This window comes from Lepisosteus oculatus, chromosome 11 (assembly GCF_040954835.1).
Source record: "Lepisosteus oculatus isolate fLepOcu1 chromosome 11, fLepOcu1.hap2, whole genome shotgun sequence".
NCBI classification, from domain to species: domain Eukaryota; kingdom Metazoa; phylum Chordata; class Actinopteri; order Semionotiformes; family Lepisosteidae; genus Lepisosteus; species Lepisosteus oculatus.
Genome location: NC_090706.1, coordinates 20,030,693 through 20,051,458, shown reverse-complemented (window position 1 = coordinate 20,051,458; position 20,766 = coordinate 20,030,693). Strand labels below are relative to the sequence as shown.

At 39.7% G+C, this 20,766-nt stretch overlaps 1 protein-coding gene across 1 annotated transcript in view; it reads right to left on the bottom strand.

Annotated features, from left to right (window-relative positions):
• The window catches only part of kcnt2b (potassium sodium-activated channel subfamily T member 2b), a 186,043-nt gene extending 167,470 nt beyond the window's left edge, over nt 1-18,573 (bottom strand). Inside the window, exon 1 of the mRNA XM_015349287.2 lies at nt 16,428-18,573. Coding sequence (XP_015204773.2) covers nt 16,428-16,516 — 89 coding nt within the window. The 5' untranslated portion in view covers nt 16,517-18,573. The remainder of the gene's footprint in view (nt 1-16,427) is intronic.
• Nucleotides 18,574-20,766: the final 2,193 nt, after the last annotated feature.

Here is a 20,766-nt window from a genome sequence, read left to right as displayed (position 1 = left end):
CTGTTGCTTGCTGTGATAGGCTTCAGCTCCCCCATTATCTGGAATTCAATGAAGCACTTAGAAAATGGATGGAATTTATGGGGTCATTAAGCTATTTGCCACTGAACCTCTCTTATATTCAAGTCCTTTTCTAAATCAGTTCTTCATCCCCTGCATATCCTGCATATGCCGGACTGACAGTTATTACTAATAAAGTCCTATATTCCCAGGTACATAACCTGTGTAATATGAGCAAATTGATCAAGAAATTAGTTCTAGAAGGAAGATAGGAGATTCAAACCCAGGACCTTCAGTGGTTCTCAAGAACCAAGGAGTCGCCAGTAGCCCTCTCATTCCGATTGCTCAGACCAGCGATTGCCATCTTCTGACCTCCATGTCTTGGCTACTTTTTTTCCCAGAATGTTAAGAATTGAGGTGCTAAAAAAGCACTGAAACCCCTACTAGGCTGTGAAGTCTCTGTTTTAACCATTTGAGCATCCTCCAGCTTCTGCGGAGAACCCAGCCACCCACAACCTGCACTAAGTGCTGCTCTTGAATTGCCACAAAGAGCATTCAAAACACAAAATGCACTTTTGACAGGTTTCATTGACACCCCTGGTTACTTGAGAACTGTTTGTTGATGGGTTGCAATGAAAGACAAAATGTGTCTTCTGGGTCCTAGTTGTAAATGGGCATTATACCCTAGAAGTGTTTTACGGTCATTTGTTCCTGGTTTTATTACATACAGCATTGATGTTCTTAATCATGGCCTTGCATCAGGTGATAGTAATGGCTCCCTTCAGTTTTACTGGCTGTGGAGGGTATGGCAGCTGTCGGTAAGTCTTTACTGTCATTTTGCTCAGGAACACGACAAAGAACAGAACTCTGGAGAAAAGCAGCATTCTGAAGGCTGATTGGTGGGAAGATGAAAATGGTCAGATGCATAATTTCTTTGTGCCTGCGGGGTTCAGAACACTGCACCAAAAACAAGTCTCTGCGCCCCCAGGACCACCAGGAAGTGGAGGAGCCAGAGCAAGCAACCAGCAAGCAAAAGGCGCAAAGTGGGATACACCCTGGATGAGTGTCAGGCCATTGCTGGTCATACACAGACACAGAAACAGAAATGTACACACTCACACCAGGACCAGTTATCCCAGAAATCAATTAACCTAACAGTATGTGTTTGGACTGGTAGAAAACCAGAGCACCTTGAGGAAACCCACACAATCATAGAAAGAACATACAAACTCCACACAGATACCACTCCAGGTCCAGAATTGAACCCAATCAAAGCAGCAACGCTAACCACCATGACACTCTGCCGTCCAAATAGAACCATTCATTCAGAATTTTGGGGGGAAGATGCAAACATATGAAGGGTAAACAAAACAAATGTATTCTACAGAAGTCTAGGACATCCTGCATTGTTTTACTAAATTTAAATAATGCTTTTAATACTTTATGTTGAAACATATTTATGGAAATCTGCTGAAACATTTTTTTCAAGCAAACAGTGAATATTTTGTAGTAACAAAGCTTTTCTAGCTTGGTAGGAGGAATAGAGTTAATTATAAATGCCTGCCAATTAAAAGTGAGTGACAATTAAAATGCATTCCTCACTACAATAATTCAGCTGAAACTATGATGATCAGATTTTTGCAGACTCTGAGCAATGTGATTTGAAGTTTGTTAACTCACACAAAGTGAAACAATGGTAGAAAATGCCAGCAGAGCATTTACATATTTGGTAACACCTCCCTGTATCTAAGATTTTTTGTGTCTAAGATGCAGAGCAGAAGTAGTGAACAACCGCAGCTTCTACCAAGGCATCAGCTGAGACCCTAAAGGTTGGCCTTTCACCCACTGGCTCCATTTTTGTGCTGTGCTCCCAAGTGGTGACTCTCAATAAGCTCTTCAGTTCCCACTTGGAAAGCACATTTCCAGGGATTGCTCTCCTTGTTGTTTCTCTTGAGTGAGATCTGGATAATGAGCAATGGAGACAGGAAGTGGTTGCCGAATGATCTCATTAAACCTTGAGCGGCAAGTTGGTGGGTTATTTATCTCATTGTAGGCGTTATTTTCTTGAGAGGCTTGTCGCACAGCCTCTGGACAGGCTAGCTTTTTTTTGTAGTGGGAGGTTTCAAAACGTGCAGTCCCTCCAAGAAATCACACAAACCTTGACCAATTATCACTTCAGTAATGGTCAAAAACTAATTTGGCACATCACTGTGCTTCTCTGCTTGGAGAAGTGATTTAATATTAGCATGGAAATTGATAAGATATCAGATTTACTGTAAGAAACAACTTGCAGCCAAACTTGCCTAGATACAAACTATCAAGTAATTAAAAAATAAAGAGTACACTGCAAATTACAGTATATTACAGCATTACCACGCAGTACCTGGTCAGTTACTCATGTGTATTATTCCTGAAAGTTTACATTTTTTTTTTAAAATCAACGTCAACACCTTTGACATTTTCTGACAGTATTGTAACTGATTCAAAAGTCCCAAGCTATTTTTAAAAGTAAATAAAATAATCCGTACAAGTGTTACTGGGAAACCGCCTGAAAAAAAAGTACAGCGTCAAAGGAGTGAGTTAGTCACTGTGCTGAGAATTCAGCCTGGCAGAAAACTGCGTCTAAGTTCCTTTTACTTGAACATCTAGGCCAAGATGCCTCCTTGCTGCAACAAACTGGAGAAGAGTTGGCCTGAAAGAAACACAAAACTTGTTCCTTTTTTTTCTGTTTTCTTAGTCTGGGTTTGTGGAGGAGATGAAGGTGTTTGTGTGTATGTAAGAGTGTGTGTGGGTGTTTGGCTATAGGACTGCTTGGAGAACCCATTTATACTGACTGCTGTTTGCTGATGCTTCATTCCCTTTTGCTTCATATTCTATCACATCCTTTCGGGGCTGTCTTACATATTGTGACTATACTTTTAAATATGCAATATATAATTCTGTGTAATGGTTAGCCTTCTTGAAGATATTAATTGAAAGAATAAGTGGAGGACACATCATAAACAAAGCTTATACATATGCTACATTATCTATGAAGTAAGATACCTATTTTTCAGCTGTGCACAACAGTGACCCCTGGAAGATGCCATGTATATGGCATTTCTTAGATCTGCCACTGACTAGGCCCACGGTAACTGCAAAAGTCTTCCATCACATTAACATATGGAGAAAAATGTCTCTAGGAGGTAGATGTGATACCAGACAGACAGCTACTGGAACAAAGCAAGAACTCATTAGCTCAAAATCTGTCTGGAAATAAACAATAAAAAATAACACAAACTTTGCTCAATCAGCTGAAGCAACTCTCAGGGATGGATAACACTGCACCTCTAAAGTCACTGTTGTTTAGCTTTTTCAAGCAGCACACTACCGATGTGTTTTCACTTCATCACTTTCTCTTATTTAAGCCTTGACCCACCTTTATAGAAGCTGCTTTTGCTGGAATAGAAGGCTAGCCTTGAAAGCCATATACAGTAAGACACAAAACTGGTGCAAAATTAATGAAAAGCTTTTAAAAAAACTGCCCCTTTAAAAATCTAGGATACTGTAATCTGGGGTACAAGACACAATTTAGTGAGGAGTAAGGAATGTCACACTGAGTGATCTGCCATACAGCCTGATAAAGTTTATGTCGGCCGAGAAAAAAGCCATTAAGACAAAAAGCTATTTTATCCCAGAGTTTCGTGACTGCAATGAATCATGGCCTCCTGGAGACGAGAACAGTACATCTGTACTTCATTAGAGTCAAGACAATGTGTGTGTTAAGATATCCATTCAACAATGTGTGGGCGAATATGTGTAGGATGACAGCTCTTCTGGCTATGTAAGGTCTGAAAACCTTCTAGTAATTATTGTGGAAGAATGCATATACTGTATGTATACTCACATATGCATGTAGTGGACACATACATATCTATATACAGCCCAGAATTGCACTCTGTATTGGTGCTTTTTTAGTTGCTGAGCACAGCAATGTCTGAATTGACACATTTGACAGGTCTGGGGTACCAGAGACATATACACCCCATGGAACCTCCTTCCACAGCCTTCCAAGAAGCAATTGCCAGGTTTGCTACTGTTTTACAGCCCTCAGCAAAAATAAAAATGAATTTCCTTTGTCCAGGTTAGAACATTCCTATGAAACATGCCATTCAAACTTTAATGCTTTAGATGTACCATCTCAATGCTTAGTATCTCTCTCTCCACGGTTTCCCATTTTGGCACCAACCAGACCCAGGCTTACTTACTACTTACAGGGGAAGCCTTAATTTAACTTAGACAAAATCAAAAATTGCCTAAATGAAAAATCAGGAAGCAAGATTATGAAATGATATATCTGACCTCACCAGTCTCTATTTCACAACTTCACAGATAGATCATGGGATGATCTTTACAGGACAGGGAGTTAAAGAAAATCACAGCCAGTATAAAAACACCCGGGCTTTGGACTGAAAACAGGAAAATAAATGTCAATGCTATTATTATAGAGAATCATTACGTATGAGTATTAAATTACTTTTATCCAAACTGACTTACATTTGCATTATTCATAAATAGCGCTGGGCCTTTTACTGCAGCAATCTCAGTGAGGTGACATACTCATGGGTACAATAGCGTCCCATCTGGGATTTGAACACACATTCTCCTGACTTCAGAAACCTAAGCACTCCTCTGTACTGCTGCATGAAGATACTGGTACTGCTGGTGACAGAAAGCCCACACTGTAAAAAGCTTTGAATGCAGAGCAGGAGGATTGCGATGAGAAAGGCAAGTTTACAGTAAACTGTATGTCATTTTCATAACTTTGAGACAGTTCAATACCAAACCTGTTTTTCCTAAATTGCGTTTCAGAAAAATGTCCATGTCTATGATTTTACCTGCTTACATCTGCCCTTTTACAGTCACAAAGCAGCTTTTTCTTTTGCTGTCACTCAAACACCAATTTAAAATATTTCAATATCCAAAAGTAAGTGTTTCTGGTGTATAAAATTAATTAATTTTGACAAGAGCCAAGCAAGTTCTTTGTGTCCGAAGAATGTACTATGACATATAGCACAGATCAACAGATATATGTGCAGTGATTTCTGCTGCGATTAAGTGCTAGCTACCCAGGTACATCCACTATACAGACAGCTGGAAACTTGTCCAATTAATCCCATCACTTGTTGTAGGTTTCACAGTGACAGCTGGTTAGATATGTATCTGTCACACTTTTCAACTCACACTTACTGTTCAGAAATCTCCTTCACTGCTTGACACCATTGCAAGACAGCTCCCAAGATAGGCTTTCTCCCTTCATCTACAGTTACACTTTGCAAAAGCTAATTCTCCACTCTAGACTAGCTGTTGACAGGTACAATCTTGCCACGTTAAGAATATGGACCTGTAAACTCATGGAATAAAGAGATTTAAAGTCTCCTGTTCCAGTCTGAGCTATTTACTGTGGGTCTCCCTTATTTTAAAAGATCACTGCAAACAGGTCAATAAATATTCTAAGGAACAAGATTAGGTAAATTCCATTCTAAAAAGTAAAAAGAAAGAATAAAACACAATGTACTGTATTAGATCCTGAGCCTGCTTCACTTCTTCAGGTATCAGGATAATCATAACAGGCACACAAACAAACGTCACAGCAAAACCACATGAAAAAACACCTGTTTCTCAGTCAATGATCTCTGCCACCTCAGCAGTATTTTCCTTTGGATTTTGTGGACCGACACCTCTTTGGCATCCAAAACTATTACATGCAGTAGCCTACAGCACATCTTTCCTAAAGGAATTCATCCTATTGCTATCTGAACCTGGTCTAAGCCAGCTTTCAAGAACTGGAAAAATTAAGATTTATGATGTCCGACCATAACACAAGAAAGAATAACATAACCAAAGATGAAACTTTATGTTGTGTCATTGTTAAGCCAAATGAATAATGACCCAAGTGTGTTTCTAATACTAGTCTGAAAGCAGGCCGACAAGTACTTTCATGTGAGTAGACATGACAGGAGCACATAAGATCAAAACTACTAGAGGTATTCTGGCTCAGACGTTTATCATCGCGGGAGCACTGTCTGCTAAGTCGGGCAATCTGTTTGTTCTGTTTTAACCGGTTGGTCATTTTCTTTAATCTCGAATACAGTAAAGTTACCATTTGACAGCAGGCATTGGTGTGACACCACTCACATTTCTCCAACATCACAATTTTATGTAGAATAGATGACCTATGGATGGATCTGTTACTTCAGTACATCATCCCAAGTCCCCCCACAGTACAAAAGATGTTACAGATCACCTCCAGAACTGGATGTCCAAACTTTGGTGACACCCTGAGTTCGTCCACTGCGCATGTTAACTTTTTATCAAGCCCTGTTGGGATTGTGGATTTAAGTGAGTCCCCCACTCGGCTCTCACTCCTGCCTTGTGCTATTGAGTGCTAATGTGAAGATGGAGCTCCCTTTTGCAACCCACCTCTTTTACTCATATAGAAGGTAGATATGTCTAGAAAATCTCCTTTGCCATTCATTGGTACATCTTCAGTTTTTGTCACCCCTGAGAAGTCAGAGTCCCAACAAACCCCTGCGTAGCAGGAGAGATATTCCCCTTTCAAGAGACTCTCATGATTCTCCTCAGATGAGACTGTTTCCTTGGGCTGACTTCTGGGACTTATCTACTTGGCTGTGTTCTGCACAGATGACAACTCTCACCATCAGCTTCTAGGACTCCCTCTCCAATTAGCTGATACTGTAATCTGACACTACTTCCTTCATCTGTTGGTCAAGGGCAAGACAGTTCCTCCTAAAAAGGCAGCAATTCCCTCCATCAGCCAGTTCTGGGCATGACAGTGCTTTCTATCAAGGCAACAGTGCCTTCTATCCGCCAGTTTTGGGCATGACAGTGCCTTCTGTCAAGGCAGCAGCTCCTTCCATCTGACGTTCCTTTTACCAAGATTGTGCTTGAGGGTACACTTTCTTTTTAGATAGTACCTCCTTCTGTCGGCTCTAATTTGGAATATAGTTGACTCATCTTCTCTAACCATACCTCCTTCCTGTGCTGATTCTGATCTCCATTCCTTTGCTGTTTAAATGCTGTTTATACACATACCAACTGAATACGCATCTGTGATTAATTCCATGTGTGTATTATGTCTACATTCTCACTTGAAGGACAACAGTACTGCCCATGCCTAGTGCTTCTCAGGTGTGTGTAGTTTACCCTGTGTAGTTCCCACAAAAATGTCATAAGGCTGACATAATACACATATAAAACAGCCAGTTGAAAGAATTGACAATGTTCAGTACCAGGTAGTAGGCATATCTCTATGGCACAAGCTTCAATACATCATATTCTGCTAATCAGTTTCAGAGCCTTGTGCAACCCCCATTTACTTCCCCTATGAGCTATGAGCCTGAGGATTATTTTCGAGATCCTTTATCCCTCCTCACATACTGTATACAAACACTGTAGTGCAACTGATGTACAAAGTGCTGCAGAAGAAGAATAAAACAATAAATAGGTGCTAATTATGTAAAACAAGCAGCATGTTATCATAGCATTGCATTGTTCCTTTTTAGTTTCCTATCTTATTGTCCCTGATCTGCCTGTTTCTCCTGTGGCTTGTGCTAAGAGCATTTGCCCTGCTAACTGTTTATTCAGTGCTGATATCGGTTACTATCAGAGTTAAGTGTTATCTGAGCAGCAGGGCAAAACAAAGCCCATGCAAAGTCACCTTTTGACTTTCGACAGCTGATAAAACAATACAAGCACAAAACACCCCAAATATTCTCTTTCAAATTCTCTTTCTAACTTGGTATGAGAAACCTTCAGCCCTGATTTTGGGCTTTGATAGTTAGCCTTCTGAAAGTTCATAGAAGGTGTTAACCTCTTCTCTCAAAGCACAGTTGCTCTGAAATTATTATCTTTGGCGATGAAATATAGTATTACCATCCATGTGGAACGATTACCTATTGCTTGTTTCCACTACTTTTCCAGGGGCAATTTTAAAATAGTGTTTGAAAAATAAGCAAGGACTTAATGAAAAATACTTAATATTGTGCCTTTGGGACGTAGCTAAAATCACAATATTTTAAAATATTTTTCATGATACTTAGTTAATCTAAAAGTCTAAAGCTGGATACTGAATCAATGAACAGGCAGACTTAAAACAGCCACATGAGAGATGGTTCAGGAACTAGGAATGTCAGTCCATTATACATTTGGTTGTATGAGTGTCAAAATGTTATCCACCCCCATGTGTTGTGGCCAAAAGACATCATTAAGGTCCAGTCTTTGACTGCTGTTAATTTAGTTTACAGATTTTGTCCTGTTGTTTGGTGTGAAAAGAAGGGAGATTAACTATATTGACTGCTGTTTCTCATTATTGACCCATCTCCCTGTTGAAATCAAGGGGGAGCATTCCACATTCCACAAACACTGCCTTACAAACTGGACTGGAGGTTCATTTATTCAAAGATGGATTCCAAACCTCCAGTTAATACATATCATTAAGAATTGCACTCAATTTTCCATTTGTTTTTTCCCATCCTTCACACCAGACATACACTGCAGCAGAACACATAAGACTCTTACTGCCACGGATCTAGTCCATCTCCTGTTGTAAAACAGCAGACTTTAACAATCAGCACCAGACATTGAATTTTTTAAGCTTCTTACCTTCCTTGGGAGAAATTTACACCATAGCCCTGCAGGTGATGTTAAGATAACATGAAATATCTGGGCTTTCTGCTTCATCAGAAGCCAGCTGTGTGCATTCAGAATAAAATATGAAATGGTTCATGCTGCTACACAATGGGAGTCTGGTCCATTTCCATGTATGTATGAGAAATTTGAATTAAAGGCTTCTAGATATAAGAAAGAGCTCCATAAATGCATGTTTTTATGATTTTCATAGCTTTCAAAGACATTAAGGATTTTCAATATTGCTGAGGCTGCATACTAATGTGCAAGAACATTTCAAGCATCGAAACAATAAAACTACCCTGTAACTTCAGATATTTTATGTACTGTAGACAGTGTTGTTTTTACACAAGCAGTGTTGTTTTTACACAAGCAACTTTAAAGTCTTTAGGTGCACGGTTCTATATTTAGTTTGTTATTTTTATGTTTCATTTTGCCATAGCTACCACATCCAGTGCTGGCATTATATACAGTATACAAGGACTTAATATTGAGAATTGAAGACAGTTGCCTCTCCTTCTGCTCAGTGAACCAAACCAGAGAGAGATAGACCATACCAGTGTGAACTGTAGAACTAGCTTAGATGCTGGGACAGTCCCAGTAGTTCAGATCAGCTTCATTACTGGTGTCATTTTCACAAGAGGGTAGGATCTCCCCACTAAGAACCAGTCCATTCCATATTAGGGCACAAGCAGAGGGCCTTCAGAAATGAGCAGAGTTAATTACGAACTGGCAGTTTCAAACTTTAGAGATAAAAAAAGTATTACTAGTTGTAAATTAAAAATAAAGCTTTGGCAATAAAGTATAGGCTGAAAAATGTGCTTTTCCAAAATGTTTTACAAGGTGAAGAAACAGGCCTGGGGACTAAAAACACTAGCTTAAACAGAAGGCTATGAAAAATGGAAGAGAGAGAGAGGAAAAAAAAGGGTGACCAGATAAGGACCGTTTCCACGCGACATTTGATAATGAAATCTTTTTTATTAAACTTTGATGAGCTAGCCCCAGAATAATGGAGCCGCTCTATTCCAAGATAATTCCCTTGTCATCAATCATCAAGAGCAAATACACTACATATAAAAATCAGCACTAAGAGGTAGAAAAGAAGGAGCATCCACGGACACAGGCACTACCAAAAGGGAATTAGTTGACTCATCCTTCCGACCAGCACACTGACTTTGAAGATATTTCCCGAATGATAGTGGTTTTGAATTGTATCTACGACACATATGCCTTTTAAAAGGAGAATCTTTAAAAAACTGAAAGAGTATAGCCTAATATCCTTTCCCCACAGCCATCATCTATGCAAAGATAACATCCAATTTTAATCCACTGAAACTGAGCATTCTGGATCCTTGAGGATGGAAAAAATATTTCAATATTCTAATATTCTATATCACTCTTGTGTTAATAACACTAAATTTTGTTACAGGTCCTGTTAAATGATGATTAAGAGCAGCCTGCATTGAACATGGGGCTGTCTAGGACCAGGAAAGGACATCACTAACCATGTGAAGTTGGTAAAATGAGATAACAAGGAGAATATTATTTCTAATCTTTTCAATTTCCCCTCTGCTTAATACGCAAGACTTAACAACTGATGACCAAGGACCCAAACATTTCTAGTTTTCATCCTTGCTGGGCTCATTCTCAATTACTCTGTCAATCTCTTAATTCAGCCAATGATAACTTCTGTGTGGCTGCTCATTCCAAATCCAAGTGTGAAAATGTGCAATCAGCCCACACATCTCCATGGATTTATCTGAATGTTGGTACAGCTGTTGAAGAAATAAATGTAATAGTGAGTTAGCTTGAAGAGCAAGTGACAATTACACATTCAGAAGGACTGATCTGCATGTGGCATGGTTGCCAATTCATTAGTGACCAAGACATATCACAATGGGACAACTTTTCCATCCTGCCTTGAAAGTGAAACAATGAGGAGACAGAACTCAATTAACTGAATTAGTCAACCAAGAGGACTTCTTCCAAATGAACAGTAAACCTTGAACCAGGTAACACAAGTGGAAACTTTGTGCACAAATTTATTTGCATGTACATTGAAAACCAAAATTGGGAGGCACTTCTCTATGCAAAAGGTTGTGGAACAAGCTACCTAGTCATATGGCTGAAGCAGATACTTTGGTTTCATTACGGAGGTGGCTGGATAAGATTCTGGGATCAGTATGGCCACCTTTTATTTGTATCCCTTCTTACGATCTTAGGGATTAAGACCATAATTACATGTAGGATTTATTTGTTTTCAGCAACCAAAGATTTCACCAATTAAATTGTTGGATCAGCATTACTAGCTTGGGGGAGTTAGTGTAATGTAATAATTAACAGAAGCCTAAAGAAAATTCATAATTTCGCCACTGGAAGAATATTTTTAAATTAGTGTAATTATAAATTATGCAAGATTGTTTCAATTTTATTTACTATAACCCAGGTGTACCTGAATGCTGCAAAGTGGTAATTGGTATTCAGAATCTGACAAATAAATGGTCAGGACAAACAAACTCCACTTAAATGAGTTAATCATTGCATCCAACCATTTTCTAATCGCTTCATCCAATACAGAGTCATGGAGGAGCCGGAGCATAACCTGGCAAGCACTGGATGGGATGCCACTGCACCGCAGGGCAGACAGACACAAAAACAGACATGCACACACTCACACGAGGGCCAATTTTCCCAGAAGCCAGTAAATCTAACATTATGTGTTTGGACTATGGGAGGAAACAAGAGCAGCAGGAGGAAACCAACACAAACACAGGGAGAAAATACAAACTACACACAGGTAGCACCTCAGGTCTAGAACTGAACCCAAGGCCCCAAAGATGCAAGGGAGCAGTACAGTACACTACACCACCTTTTCTCCCTACATAAGTGTCAATGTGGTGGCAAAATTTTAAGAAATTTCCAGTCTGTGATTCGATCGATAATGCTACACGTGTGGCAGTTTTATTGCTTTAGCGTGCCTCTTTTAATTGGCCATCGATAAGGAACTTGAGTATCAAGCAAGTAACTTGAGAAATTGCGTAAAATACTTAGATCGAAGGAATTCCATCACAGCTTGCTACACTTTGATCTGCTTTCTAAATTGGCCTAATTGTTCAATTGACAGGACAGAATTGAACACTTCTCTCCAGGCCTCAGGTACTGAGCACTCTAAATTCTTCAAATTGTCAAACATCATTTTAAAAAGAATTTGCAAACGAGCAATAATTAGTTCATTAAGTAACAGCAGAAAGGCAGAGGAGCTGAGGCTTGGAATTTGAAGCCTCTGACTCAGGTCAATGAAGCGATTTATAGGCAGGTAAGTCTCTATCACCTGACTGATCTGTGCCCAGTCATATAGAGGATTGAGATCAGTCAGGTGATAGATACTTACCTGCCTTTGATCGCTTCATCGATCTAAGTCAGAGGCCTGCAAACTTGATTCATGGAAGAACAGAACGGGGAATAACCTTGCTGGCCAGAATATTACTCCCCAACCCCATCTGAAGGATACTCTCTTACAGCCAGGCAAGTGGGCCAGAACCAGATAAGATAAGATCACTTTATTGGCCATATACAATTTCTTGTATTAGGAATTTGTCTTTTCACATACTCCAGCTTACTCTCCATGAAACACACAGGCAGACAGAGAGAGAGAAGCTTGGGGTCAGAGCACAGTGTCAGCCATTTATACAGTGCCCCTGGAGTAGGATTCCTCTGCCAGCCACAGAACTTGAACCAAGTTCTGGCTTAACATTCGACCCACATGTACAGCATACTGTCAAAACATCTTTTTTTTCACCTTAGAAATATCGCAAGACTACGCCCTATGCTATCATTAACTGTGGCTGAAAAGCTGATCAACATATTTGTATTCTCTCGAATTGACTACTGCAATGCTCTGCTCCCTGGGGTATCTAAATCTACTCTGAACAAGCTGCAGTATGTCCAAAATTCAGCAGCCAGAATCCTGACCAGATCTAGTGCAAGTGTTCACATTACTCCTATCCTGGAGTCCTTGCACTGGCTTCCGGTCAAATTCCGCGTAGACTTTAAAATCCTCATGCTTACCTACAAGGCTTTACATGGCTTGGCACCTCAATACCTGTCTGAACTTTTATCGCCCTACTCCCCACCTCGCAACCTCCGCTCTTCAAATTCTGCCCTCCTTACTGTCCCCCAAGCCCGTCTACATTGTATGGGCGACAGGGCCTTCTCCTGCTATGCCCCCAAGCTCTGGAACTCCTTGCCCAAGGATATTAGAGAGTCACCTTCCCTAAACTCCTTCAAATCCAGACTCAAAACCCTCCTTTTCAGAAAAGCCTTTACTTAACTGCTTCCATTCTTCACCCCTCTGCTCTTCTTAATACCATCTTCCACGGTCTCCTCTATTGTTATTGTTGTATTGTTGTAATTATAATTGTGTCCTGTCTTGTGAAATTTTCTTATTTATTGTTGTAGTCTTCTTATTTATTGTTATTATCATCCTGTAAAGCGCTTTGAGAAGCCACCTTTAAAGGCGCTATATAAAATAAAGTTTATTATTATTATTATTATTATTATTATTATTATTATTATTATTACCAGTAACCTTCAAGACACAGTCACAGATCCTTAGCCACAGTGCCACCGCTCCACCCCAGATCTCAATCCTATTGAAAACATGCAGGTCAGTCCCATCTACCATGACTTGTCATCACAAATTCTAATGAGGGTGATCCTGTTAGACAAACTGGATAGGACTGTGTTGCTCATATTTTAAAACCAGGTTTAATTAATTACCTACACTTATGTAGCACTCTTTTGGACACTCCACTCAAAGCGCTTTACAGGTAATGAGGACTCCCCTCCACCACCACCAATGTGCAGCATTCACCTGCACCAGAACATTCACCACACATCAGCAATCAGTGGGGAGAACAGAGTGATGAAGCCAATAAGGAGGCCATGATTGGTAAAGGCCAATGGGAAATTTGGCCAGGACACCCCTACTCTTTTTGAAAAACACCCTGGAATTTTTAATGACCACAGAGAGTAAGGACCTTGGTTTTACGTCTCATCCGAAGGACGGCACCTTTTTACAGTATAGTGTCCCCATCACTATACTGGGGCATTAGGACCCACACAGACCATATGGTGAACACCCTCTGCTGGCTCCACTAACTAACAGACTGGGCTCACACCTGCTTAACTTTAATGGGTTGTCAGTTGTGAGCTGCAGGGTGATATGGTTGCTGGGCATAATGCACATAACATCCCACAAGAGCTGTTCTTGATGGTGGCAGACAACCAATATATTTTCCACTGGGGATTATTATGCTTTGGGTAATATATCGATGGGCTCATCTTGTAGTCCAGCAGTAGTAGAGTTTTCAATTTCTTAAGAGAGATAGGACTGAGGCCTCACTGTCTTGATTCAGCTTCAAGTTAGCTGCTGTTTTATATGGAAATGTTATGACATACTGTAGCAATATGTGACATGCAAGTTTTGAAATAGAATGCTGTGTCCTCTCTCCTGGTTTATTCGAGATTAGCTTTTACTTCCAACTCCCGCTATTCCATATCCCATCCAAAACGGACCTGTGCGGTTCCTCACTATTGCTGAAAAGCAACTTTTTTTTACCATTTAATGGTTTTTGTTGTAACTCCATGCTTTTTCACAGGGGAAAAACCACTAATGCGGAAAGCAGACACATAAAGGAGAGCAGAGACTGAAGGAACACACTTCTTTCCTGTAAAACTTGTTTAAGTGAAATGTTAAATTGGTGTAAAAGGCGCAGATAGAGAACGAGGGGAGAAAAGTTTTAACACCAGAGAAACACGAGGAAGATTTAAAAAAATGAGAAGGCAGTTAAGGTGTTAACTAAGTAAAAAACTGCGACCATTAAGCCCCTCTAATGCTCAGCTGAAAAGTAATGAAAAGATTCGGGCGCTCTCCAAACTCCAAAATCATAATACAGAACACAAATATAATTGCTAGGAATACACTCCGGGACAGTAAATAGGCACACGTAAATACCATTGCCGTTGATGCCTAGCAATTTCTCTAATGCTCAGTGGCGGGTTTGATTGGAACTTGGATCAACGCTGTTTTTTTTTCCTGTCGCTGTAATCTAAATGCGATACATCTGATTTAGAGACTCCGCAAGCTAGTCTAGGACTCCGCAAGCGCGGGCTGAACTAAGTCAGATTCCTCTGAAGCATGAAAAGTATTTTTGCTTTCTTAACAGCACTGGAAGACCGAGCCGTTTCCGCGCAGCTGTGCACACTAAACCTCTCCAAAAAGCCGTGAAATGAGGGGGTTCCATTTTCAATTACTGGTAAACCCATGAGATTCCAATTACTCCACACATGACGGATAAAATGAGTTTCTGGATTTTTAGTGTTTATATTTTGTCTTTACTTTTATTTAGTTCTATTCTATTCTATTAAGTTAACAGGCAAAAACCGACTCTACCTCCCTATCAACCGTTTTAACATATTCCTTGTATTATAGAATAATTATTTTTATTCTTATGCGTTTTGCATTAAAACGGAAACACGTCAGGGTCACAAGATCCTAATTATTTATAAAAAAATAAAATAAAAGGACAACTAGTCTGTTATAATTAACACTCAGAAGTCTATCATCAAGATCTGAATGGCCATATGAAAGCAAATGTAGATTTGTGTACAGAAACGTAGCATTGCAAACCCATAAATACGCTACATTAATATACATGCCTCGCCAAACCAGATCACAAATTAGAAGTTCGTTAATGGAGAATCCAACACTCAGTTGCTGATCTATTATGAATATTTTCACGATTCATAAACAAAATAAGACCCAACTGTTTGGCAAGTACGGGGGTGACGGTGACTGTGTGGGGACCGTTGTTTTGCTTTAGAAAAGAACAGGGCCAAATAAACTTTCTGCGTACACAAACCCAATTACACGGTTAACTTAATTGCAAGACACTCCGTATTTTGTCATTATTGCATATAGCTTTATACAGACAGAAAAATACGTTTGGATAATTTTATTGCAAATTACTAATACCAAGAAAATACTGAATGATAACCACATTGACCCAGTGCTTTTATGCCAAATTCCGATAACTGGAACTGCAGTACCAATACGAATAAAGTTAGTGTGGTCCTCATAGTTCAGCTGAAGTATCCACACAGGTTGAATAAGAACTGTACACTGAATAACGTGAACCTTCTCTGCATCTTGAAAGCAAATGCCCTGATGCTGCGATTCTTGCTGATGCCTTGAAGGTAGCAGCCTCAGATATATTTATAAAACTGGGCAGGAGCTGATCAACTGCCACCGGGCATCAGGGAAGACAGATCGACGTTGCGTTTATTTGCTATGGGGAAGCACAGTGCTGCTGCAGCCCGGTGTCTTTCTTCTACAGTCTGGTATTAAGGCACAAAAGTACAGCCTGTAGCATTAAGCCAGCATCGTGGTGACACTGGGCTGTAATTAACCCTGACAAAATTACTCAACCGCTGTCCTTGCATAAACAACAGGTTGTTGACCACTTGTATAAAGCAAAACGTGGCGTTTCCGGGTTTTCCTTCCTGTCAAAAAATAAAATTATCAGGAAAAAAGAAAGCTATGCTTATGTAAGGAATGAAGAACCGACATTCTAGAAGCGGCGCATTCTAATGCTTCCTTAAATATTTGCTCCTATCTGCAAGAACAGTATAAATCATTAACGCATTATTTGTTTTTTGAAGCGTTTGTCAGCTTTGCTCACCTGTCGTCCGCTTGCCAGTCCCCGAGCAGCAGGTCTCGGAACCGATACCGCGGCGGCAGCGGTAGAACGTCCTTTTCCAGCTCCACCATGTTCGTTAAGCTCCGAACCTCTCCGGCAAAAATAAAAATGCGCCGCTGTAGAGATCGCACCTCCAGCGTCGGCTCCCTAGAGCAGACCCTCTATCCCCGGTTTCTTAATTGTTACCGTTATTATACAAAAAAAAGAGTCACTGGTGTGGGTTTAGCGGTTCGGTCCCACTGAGCTCACCTCGGCACAGCATGTGGACTGGCTTGGTTCGCTATAAGGCTTTGCGCTCGTTTGACATTCGGAACACGAGTCCCAGAACTACTGGGCAACTGGTTGCTATCAGCTTAGACCTGCTTTCTGCTAACAAGTGGCGGCTGCTGGTCTGATCTCACTGAATGCAGCTGTTTGATTTGCACTACTATAATGATAGGGGCTACACCCGCTGTACTTACAAGTCAACAGTGAGCATCCTGCGCTGTAGCAGTACTAAATCCTTTAACCCGCTTGGCAAGGAGAATTGTTTTGTACCTTCAACCCGAGTGTCCGTGATTACTAAGAAGTGATCTATTGAAATAGAAGGCTTTTCAAATTTTGATAAGACGCAGTATCAACAGCAGGTCGCCTGTTTTTTTTTTTTACAGCCTGATTGCAAACGAAGGGGTTTAAGGTTTTTTTTTTTCCCCCACTTGCAATGAACCTTCACGGTGTTCATTAGTTCTCCTAAATTGGATATTCCTGGGTCAACCGAAAAGAAAGGTCAGAAAAGAACTAAGATGTAAGTGACCCGAATCAATTCCCCTGCACATTGTGTCATTGTGTTAATCAGGTATGAAGTCCATAGAACAACACTGATGGGAATTAAATTTGCCCTTTTCCACTGCCTTCATTAGCTCACAAACAAGCCCTAAACGCAGATTCGCACTCGGTTCGGTAAACCGACGGGGATATACTGTATTCATACAAATTCAGCTGTCAAAGAACAGCAGTTTTGCCCGCTTTCCTAAAACCTGTATCTTTTTTCTTGGAAAATGTGTATTTTACTCCGTATTTTGTTAGGGAGGGAAAAACCACGAGACTTACAAATTCCAACTTGCTGATTAAGACGTTGTATTTCGTTTTTTTTTTTAATTTAGCAGAGATCATTCCATGGGGAGGTAAGTAAAATAAAACGCAGTATCTATTTTATGTATTCTGAGGGCTTTATCAACCACTAACTAGAGGAATATATTATTCCTACCAGCCCTTCCCAAATTAAAAAGTCTCGATTTTACTACGTGATCTTGTGTGGGCGAGGGAACAGAAGACGTCTGGTATCTTCAATCAGGCATTCCCAAACCTTTATAGCTACACTTGAATGAGTATAGAAGTGAAATACATTAACTTGTTTAGGGGTGCCCAGTCCAGCTCCTGGAGACTTGGTGTTTGCGGGTTTTCAATGACGCTTCAAAGCTGCAGCACATGCAGAGTTCGATAGGCTTGGTCCACTTAAGTCACTGGCTTGAATACTAAGCGACGCATTTAATTGTAAGCTACCTGGTGGAAAAATGCAAGTGCTAATATTTGTGGCACAGGTTTATTTCTGTAGTTAATACACACCATTTATGGGGGAAAAGGAATTACTAAAATTCCTATAGTCCTATCCCAGCTTCCCCATCGCCCGTGAACGAGCCAGGAGGCTTTGCGTGATTTCTAACGTTTAAGCACGCAACCAGAAAGAACATTCTACTCATTCACACGACTTACAAATATATTTGTCTAGATGTATGGGTGAAACGTTAGCGACAATAACAACCGAGACTTTCAAGCGACATATGGGCCTGTGCTGTCTATGAATTAAGTATGTACAGAATACGTGGCCATACATAGAGGCCTCTCGCGGATTAGTGAAACAACGTATTTATTTTATTATTTATGAGCACAGGAAAGAATAAACTAATTCATTTTCAGTCGGTTGCTGTATTTTTGCTAGGATATTTTACTGTCCAGAAAAGGCATCACATAGTGTCAATTCAACTACAGAAGACGACCCCAGGCTATCAATTTTATGTTTCAGTCAACCCGACCCTTATTGCACACACAAACACATCCAATGCAAGATAATTGCAGTAAAAACGGAGTTTGTGTTACTTTTAAAAAGTTTCAGCATGTTTCCAGGTACATGCAACGCCGTGTCAGGCAACTAGAAAAGCGAGCAAATAGGACAGAAAAGGCTGGGATTAACTCCTTCAGTATTGCAGTTTGTGGCTTTGGTGACCCCTTCCGGGCACAGGAAGAACATCGCATCTATAATCGGGTTATTATGGAAATAGAACCGTTTGATCTTTCCAAAAGCGCACATACTTTTCGAAAACAGATTTTATAGTTATCTCAGACAAGATCTTATTGCTTATTTCGTTCTTACACAGCTATAAGCAGCTACATTTTCAGTTCTATAAAAATTGAAACCAAGCCATACGAAGCATTGTAGCATTCAGTACCACTTCCCTTCATGATCAACATTACTTCAAATAAATTAAACAATGTTGTTTTGTTTTGCGATGGTAATTACTGTTCAGTACACATAACTAATGTTTGGGACATTGCTACTGTATACTATTATAAAGTAAAGAAAATTATTTAAATGATGATTTTGAATTTGCAATGGTTGATTTACAATTCATTACAATTAACATAGTTATAATTCCAGCACCTCCAAAAGATCAAGTTCGTTAGTCTGTATGCCATTTCGAGATTTTGGACGAAATAATGTCGTTTGTTACGAATGCAGTGTAATAGGGTATTTTGGACATAACGACTTATTGTTCGATTTAATAGTGATGCGTCTATTAACTTTAAGGTTCCATGAAATTTGACTCACAATCACACACATTTTCAGACTCTCGTAGGAATGTATTGTTTTTATGAGATAGATGCGCTCGGGTCCGAAGTACTAGGGAAAAGTGATGAATCTGATGAGTCTCTGTTTTAATTAAAATTTATTTTTTCATCGATTTTCAAAAACCGATTTTTGGACACCTACAAAGTTGCAGTGGGATGGAGCTCAAACTGGTAAACAGGGCTCTAACAGACATACGGAAGGACAATTTAGGAGCGCCAATTAACCAAGAGAGCATGTCTTTGGAAGGTGACAAGAAACCGAAGTACCAGGAGAAACCCGGGAAAAACATGCAAACTGCACACATTAGGCAACCCATACCAGAATCGAAACAAAGACCCAGGAGCTATAAGAAAGCAATGTGTCGACCAATTATTATAACTGTTACAATTAATGTGCACTTTCGTGTGTGGTTACCTCCTTATTTGGTTATATTCAAATTCTGGACAACATCTTTAAAAAACAATTCGTGGTAACAGTGATCTGCTGAACACTGACCTGCGAGAATCGTGCTCTGAGAAAGTCGTGTATTGTGAAAGGCAACACGTTGCGTTACGTGACAAATAAAACACATCCAGATCTCATTGTCTGTAGCCATAGCAACATGCCAAAATCCCAGGCAAGACCTCCATGGGTAACCCCGGTTTTTTCACGAAATTGTTTTAATTTGCTTTAAATTGCGATTTACTGTTTTTTCCCCGTTGACCCTTCTCCCTCTTTTGCCCTTCTGATTTAGAAAATGTTTCTTCTTCGAAAAAGATGTATTTCACTGAAGACGTTACGGAATTATTCATGATTGTTATCATTCGTATCGAAATAATGAACTCTAAATAACGTTGCGATTAAAAATAATTTAGAGGTCAAACATAACTACACGACGGTTTTCATTAAAATGTCATGAATCAAAACATACCAAAATTAACACTGTTGCCATTGATATCAAACAAAAAATAGATTTTTTTTCTAATTTAAAAATACGATATTCAGAAGGAGATCAATCATTAAGCATTTTCGGATAGTTACTAGCCAGGTCTATTGGTAATATAAAAAAGCATATGTGCCCGAAATTATGATTGACATTACACATTGCAATGCACTTAGCAGAGTTAAATTGAACAAATATGTTTTAAGACTTTATTAATCCGAATAGGCATCTAAATTTAATGTCAGCCGTCTATTACGCATTTTCACCTCATAACAAATCTGTTCCCAAGTACCTTGCCAGTACGGCCTATTAGAAGCCTTGAATGATAACTGCGTTTCATTTAATAATTTAAAAAGCCTTTCAAAATCTGAGCACTGCAGACTTCGTTTAAAGGAAATACCGTCTACACAATGCTCTTATTACTGTGCCGTTTGTAATTCTACGTCTCACCTCAGACCGACTGCAGAACCGTTTAGTGTCATTTTTATTTGTTCTCAACCAGTAATTGTTGC